The sequence below is a fragment of the Chrysochloris asiatica genome, unplaced genomic scaffold, assembly GCF_000296735.1.
Source record: "Chrysochloris asiatica unplaced genomic scaffold, ChrAsi1.0 scaffold00197, whole genome shotgun sequence".
Taxonomy (NCBI): Eukaryota; Metazoa; Chordata; class Mammalia; order Afrosoricida; family Chrysochloridae; genus Chrysochloris; species Chrysochloris asiatica.
Window position 1 is genome coordinate 3,509,546 of NW_006408715.1, and position 7,365 is coordinate 3,516,910.

General features: G+C 39.6%; 1 protein-coding gene across 1 annotated transcript in view; it reads right to left on the reverse strand.

Moving 5' to 3' along the window:
- Window positions 1-7,365, reverse strand: part of MRPS9 (mitochondrial ribosomal protein S9) — a 93,607-nt gene that overhangs the window by 5,705 nt on the left and 80,537 nt on the right. The window contains exon 10 of the mRNA XM_006872440.1: window positions 3,708-3,877. Within this exon, the coding sequence (XP_006872502.1) occupies window positions 3,708-3,877 (170 nt within the window). The remainder of the gene's footprint in view (window positions 1-3,707; window positions 3,878-7,365) is intronic.

The window sequence follows — 7,365 nt, forward strand, 5'->3', positions numbered from 1 at the left end:
GAACTGCAAGATCAGCAGTTTGAAACTACCAGCTGTTCCGTGGGAGAAAGATGAGGCTTTATGCTCCCATAAAGATTTACAGCCTCGGAAACCCTGTACGGGTTTGCTATAAGTTGGAATCGACTCCACGGCACAAAACAACAACAACAATCTAATTTGCTTACCTTTCTTTATAAGTTATATTTCTATTCTCCCTAGCCGCTTTTAGAATTCTTTGATTTTGGAGAGCTTGATTATTAAATGTCTTGTAGACTTTGTTTTGGTGTCTACCCTTCCTGGGGTACGCTGGGCTTCCTGAATGTTTATCTTGTCATCTTTCAAGTTGTTAGGGAAATTTTCTTCCAGAAGCTCTTCAATTATCTCCTCTGCGGACTTCTTTGGTTCTTCTTGTTCCGGAATGCCAATAATTCTTACGTTATTCCTCTTCATATGTTATCCAGTATGAATCTTAGAGTCTCTTCATATTGTTTTATCCTTTCAGCTGCTTGCTCTTCTATCTTGGCAGTATTGAGATATTTGTCTTCTAGTTCGCTAGTTCTGGCTTCCATCTCTTCTAGTCTGCTATTTTCCCCTTTCAGCTTATTGTCCAATTCTGATATTTTATTATTAATCACTTTGGACATTGTTTTGCAAGTTTTGAATTGTTTCCAATGCTGTGTCAATCCTATTTGATTGTTCCTGCAGTACTTTCCTTACTTCTTCCTTATTTTTCTCAGCCCCTTTTCAGAATATTTGAATTTGTTTCCATATCATTCTTCTGAATTCCCTCTCAGGCATATCCAGAACCCGCTCCTCCTCCTCTATAAAGCCTTTGTCTGTCTCCAGCTCATTTGGATCAGCTGCTTTTCTTCTGTTTTTGGACACGTTCAATAAGGTTTGTTGTTTTTTATTCATTATGGTTATTATTATTATTATTATTATTATTAATATGATCAGGAGATAGGCTTCCCTTAACATCTGTAATGTGCAGCAGGTGTTGTTAGGTCTTGTCTAAGTGGTGGAGTATCATGGTGTATGCTTACCGCTTGGCTACATATAGCCATGATTGATGCAGCTTCTTAGGTGAGGTAGGGAGGAAAAGCTCCCACCTCCAGGAAAGATGTGTGATCAAAAGGACCAAAAGTAGAAGTAATATAAATGCATAAGCAGAAATCACCATTTTGGAGCAGAGATGAGGCTTTGGTCAACTTTTCCGTGCTACACCAGCAGTGTGTGTGCAAATAGAAGCCTCCAGCAGGGGTGGGGGTGACCCTTCTTTCAGGCCTCTCCTTTAACCACTGCCATATAGGTGGACAGATATATATTGGGGAGTTAATGGGAGGAAGATCGACTGCTGTTTTTGTCTCTGATTGTCAGTTATCTACCTGTGCTCAGCGCTCATCTTGGAATGATGGAGACCTGTTCTGTTGGTTTTTTTATAGACTGCCTTGACCTTGTCCTGCCCAGTGAACTCATGCAGCTCCCCAGCTGCGGGTTGCCAAATTGGTAGCTGGGGATTTTAATCTGTTCCCTTGGAGAAAGGTTGCATGTCCCGCCAGAACAGTATGTGGAAGATCCATGATGCTACCTGGGCAGGGCTTCTGATCTGTGACAGTGGCCGATGACATACAAGTCACTGCACCTCTCCCTCTCTGTGCCATAGGTAAACTGTGTCGCCTGATGTCCACACTGAGATCTTAAGCTAGGGCAGGGAGATTTTTTTTTTTTTATTATTTTTTTTATGTCGCTTCTTGCAGTTTTGTCTGCTTAGGTTTTTTTTAAATTTTTTTGCTGGAAACGCCACTTTCTGAACTGGCTGGCTTCAGCCCCACCCTCTAAGCTCTACAGGGGCGGGGTGGTAGCGGGGGCTCCCGCTGGTCTGCGGGCGAGAGTTTTAAGCTGCCTGCAATTTCCTCAGTAGCATGGTTTTTCAAAAATGCGAGTTTGGAAGATTGAAGCACTAGGTCTTAGGATAGTTCGAAGGCGCTATGGGTTTGCTATATGAAAGTTTCCTTCGTGAGATCCCCCCTCCCTTCTCAACGGAGCTCTCCCTACCTGACTCCCAAGTCTGCAGCCCAGAACCAGAAGCTTGCTGGGATGTATTGTTAGCACAAGCAGTTTATTCTAGAAGAATAAATTCAATTTACACCTGAAGCTTCTACTCTAATCTTAGTCATCAAAAACAATTATTATTTTTAGGCTATTAATCAGCTGTTCTTAGCATATTACCTCAATAGAAGAGCCCCTATACAGTAGAGATGACAGATTTTAAGAAACACTAGTGATCAGAAAAATCTTAAACTACTTTTATATAAATATGTAAATGAACCATAGCTTTTCATGATCTTTTTTACTCTTCTAATTTCATTTTATGCAAGATCTTGGATTTTTATTATGAATCATTTGACAGATACGTAGCATGGGAAAATTTCAAACACGTATGTACCCACCCATAAGTTTACTTAGCTATTTCTACTTACAGAGTACAGAAAAAAGCAACAATAGTAAGGACAAAGCTCAGACAAGACCTGTCTAAGTTATGTTTTAAAGGATAAATGTTGTTACATGCCATGGAGTTGGGTCTGACTTATAGTGACCCTGCATAGTTTGAGCTCCTGTAAATACCTGAAACATAAAGGATAAATAAGAATGTTTTATTACCTTCAGATATTTACAGGAGCTCAAACCAGCATAATTATTATAGTCCTATCAATTTATTTTCTCATGACTAGGTATGAATCATACATAATGGTGAATTGTTCATATGCAAATGGATTTCTAAGAGGCTTAAAGAATTACCCAGGTTAAACAACAGGCAGCACTATTTCTACCACAGAGTTGGACTCCCAGGGGTGAGTGTTGGAGTGAAATGGTAGTGACCAGCTAATCCACTGCTCTCCTATTACCGGAAACGCAGACCCAGAGCTGCAAAGTGATTCCCCTTGGCTCACCAGCCGGGGAGCAGCACCCACTGTCTTCACAAAGAATGCAGAGATACCCTTCCATAGCACCCCTAATTTGCTGTAAATTTTAGCACAGGCCACTTTTATACTCTTTGTCACACTTTGCAAGGAGTCTTGTATTCACAAACAAGTGACAGGGTCACACAGAATAAAAACAGTAAAATAAAATGTAACTTACATCATAGTGAAAAAAATGAAATTTCCAATAATTGTTGAAATGAATACCTTAATAGCTTTACTAATAAATAAGTATGACAAAATAAAAACAACAATTTATCTGTTAAACACAACAGAGCTAAGTGTTGGTAACCTGGAGGGATGCTTATGCCTTACAGCCAAAACATGCTTTCCCAAACCTTTGGACTGAACATTTTGTCAGCTCTAAAAATCACTGGGAGTCTCCACGTTACCCCTTTTTCTTTTTCTAATTCCAGTTCACTCTATGGAAAACAAAACTGAGAAGTACTGAGCAAGTCAAGAGAAACCAATAACATTTTTTTCACTATTTTAAGTAACCAGAACCAGATCAAGATGCCGTGGTGGCGCAATACTTCAGTACTTGGCTACTAACGAAAAGGTGGGCAGTTTAATCTGACCAGTGGCTCCGCAGAAGGACAGTCCTGGCGGTCTGGTCCCATCAAGAAGACGGCCTAGAAGAGTGTCTGGGGCAGTTCTACTCGGGTCCCCAGGAATTAACTGGATGGCACACAACAGCACAGGTCAGCAGTGTCAGGACAATTGTGCCTTTCTAATGTAGACTCCTACCTTGTCTCATCCACTCGACCTCATCCTCCAGGACAAAGCTGCATAAGGCTCTTGCTATTGCCAGGCGTACTGCTCCTGCCTGTGATGACCTCCCGCCTCCAGAGACTGTGCAGGTCACATCATGTTTCCCAAGCCGGTCAAGGAAATGAAAAGGGAACATCAACTGTTCTCTGAAGCACACATAAATACTTAGCTTTACTACAAGACACATAACTTTATAAACTGATAACATTCTAAAAGATTCCTAAACCAAATTATTCATGTCCATTTTACATCTGTGCTATTTCCTGATCAATGCATTACACTAAGACAGAGAACCTGAGCTATTACTGAGAGCGAAAATGCTTTACTGACTCCTAAGGTACTCCTCTGACTTGGGGATAGCAGTACACTTCCAGAGGGCCCAGCCCCCACAGAGAACGTCACACTTGGTCAAGTGGAGGGTCAGCAAAAAGCACTTTGCAGATTCATTTTATTTCATAAAAACTTTGAAAGGCTTGAAATGACCTCATAAAAGTCTTAAAATTGGAGGACCCCATTAATAAACTGAATCTCTCAGAATTCAATGGCAAGTACAATATTAGTATGTATTCCCAAGCAGTTATCAAATGTCATTGGGATTCACTTAAATAAAACTAGATTCAACCTCCTGTCTTCACTGAACACATATTCCTATCATCCATCTCTAAACTGCAAGGTCCTATTACCTCCCTGGTGCCGAATGACACAGCATACAACCCAAGTCAGACTTAGTGGGCAGTGAGGGTCCACATGGTCCCAGTAGGTAGGTCTCACTAAGTCCAAAGACAGAACATAGACAAGACATGCCCCTGGGCCTTCTTTAGCTCAACTTTAACAAATATTTACTCAGTACAACTTAGGTGTCAGACACAATGCCCTTCACACTAAACTGGCAAAATAATCACACACATCAGACAGAATACCTTCAAAAAGCATAGCAGTCTGGAATTTGTTATAAAACTACATAGAAATGAAACAATTCCGACAGTCATACGAGCAGTGGTAAGCTACTACTTAAATCTATAGGGTTTGACAAATGCTTCAAAATAACAAAATTTAAAGTAGCAAATGGGTTGCAAATTATTGCAGTGTTAAATCATAACACAAAGAGAAAATGTAGAAACTGATCATCTAATTCCCACCTTTTTCCTTTTTTCAGTGAGGAAACAGACAACGAGATCTAATCTCTGGGCTATGACAGGAAGTCCATGCCTTGCTAACATGCAGGAAAGTCGGCTGTGATGTGAAAGGGGGTACTAGGAAGGACTTCTAGACAGTCATTTGTTTGAGAACTTTAGTACTTACATGTCTTAATCCCTAAAATTCCCAAACAAATGCTTATTTAAACACAGAAACAGAGGTTTTAAAAAAAATTTTTTTTTACAATGTAATTACTAAAAATATGGCACAGTAACGGAGACAAAGTGACCAAGGTAAGAAAGAAGCGTTAAAAAAGATTCTGAACAGCTGAAAAGTTGTTGAAACATAGTTGCAAAGTCCTAAAATTATAACTAGACTAAAAAACCAAAACAAAACCCAAAGGTAAAAATTGCAATGGTCATGGTGCAGGTATCAGTTTTAATTAACCTAGACTGTAAGTAGTTCATGTCATAGAGACGGCATGAAAACACTTCACAATTCACCTTTTCTCCTCTCAGAAAGCTAAGATGAAATTGTAAGTTTAAAAGTTCTTTGTTATCTGAATCAGTTATTTTGAAAATAGAAATGACTTCCTCATTTATGTAAGTATCTTCTCTGATTTCTACTTTCACTGCACTAATTCTATACCATATAATTACATATTTTCATTTATTCATCTCTGATTGTCTAACATGCTAACCTTATCTCTTCTATCACATGGTTAGGAGTGAGTAAGAAATCTTATTTCTTCTGTACAGATGATCAATTAAGAGTTGGCTTTTTGGTGGAATGGATTTTCCAAATCAGGTTATTAACTGCATTCCTATAGCACAAGGCACATAACAATAAATGCTTGTTGGATAAAACATTTCTGATGATCCTGGGAAGGCAACACAGTCTACATTTGCAATGATCTGTTTGCTGTGTTTGTGTAAAAACAGCCCAAAGAAAAGTCTCTGACAGTTCAATGGACTCTGAGGCAAGCTTCTTAGATATCAGCTAGTTCAGCATCTCTACTGATTAGGAAAGTACCCTTGATCACCTGATTAGTCTACCCTGTCAATGATAATTTCACTGTGAAATTTTGAAGTCCCTTACTTGCTACTACAAAAATCCTCACCAGTGGGACAATAAATAACATCAAAATAAATGGAGAAAAGATTCAAGTTGTCAAAGACTTCATTTTGTGCAGATCCACCATGAACATTCATGGAAGCAGCAGTTGAAATATCAAATGCCGTATTGCATTAGACAAATATGTTGCACAAGACCTCTTTAAAGTGTTCAAGAGCAAAGCTGTCAGTTTGAGGATCACAGTGCACCTGACCCAAGCCACGGTATTTCCAACGGCCTCTACCACCACTCATCTGTCAGTCTGTCATACTGTGGTGGCTTGTGAGTTGCTATGATTCTGAAAGCTATGCCGCTGGTCTTTTAAACACCAGCAGGGTCACCCATGGTGGACACGTTTCAGATGAGCTTCCAGACGAAGACAGACCAGGAAAAGGAGTGGTGAACTACTTTCAAATATTTAGTCACTGAAAACCTTATGAATAGCAGAGAAACACTGTCAGATATAGTGCTGAAAAATGAGCCCCTTAGGTTGGAAGGCACTCAAAATGTGACTGGTGAAGAGCTGCCTCCTCAGAGTAGAACTGACCGTGATGACGTGAATGGAGTACAGCCCATTTACTGACGGGGCACGACTCAAAATGAAGAGAAACAGCTGTAACATCCATTGAAAATCATAACATGGAATGTAAGAAGTATGAATCTGGTAATATTAGAAGTTGTCAAAAATGAAATGGAATGCATACACATCAATATCTTAGGCATTAGTGAGCTGAAATGAATGGTATTGGCCATTTTGAATCTGACAACCACATGGCTTACTATGCCGGAAATGACAAATTGTAGAGGAATAGTGTTACATACATTTTCAAAAAGAACATATCCAGATCAGTCATGAAGTACAACGCTGTCTGTGACAGGATAATATCCATGCGCCTACAGGAAAGCCCAGTTAATACCACTTTTATTCCAATTTACGTACCAACCACTAAAGCCAGTGAGGATGAAATAGAAGAATTCTACCAACTTCTTCAATCTGAGATTGATCAAACATGCGATCAAGATGTAGTGATGATTACTGGTGATTGGAATGCAAAGGTTGGGAGTAAAGAGGAAGGATCAGTAGTTGAAAATATGGCCTGGTGATAGAAATGATGCTGGAGAATGCATGATAGAATTCAGCAAAACGGTGATTTGTTCATTTCAAATACCCTCCTTAGACAGCCTAAGAGATACATAGGGACCTCACCAAATGGACTACACAGAAATCATATTGTCTACATCTGTGGAAAAAGATGATGGAAAAGCTCCTTATCATTAGTGAAAACAAAGCTAGGGGCAGACAGTGGAACAGACCATCAATTGCTCATATGCAAATTCAAACTGAAGCTGAAGAAAATGAAAACAAGTCCACGAGAGCCAAAAT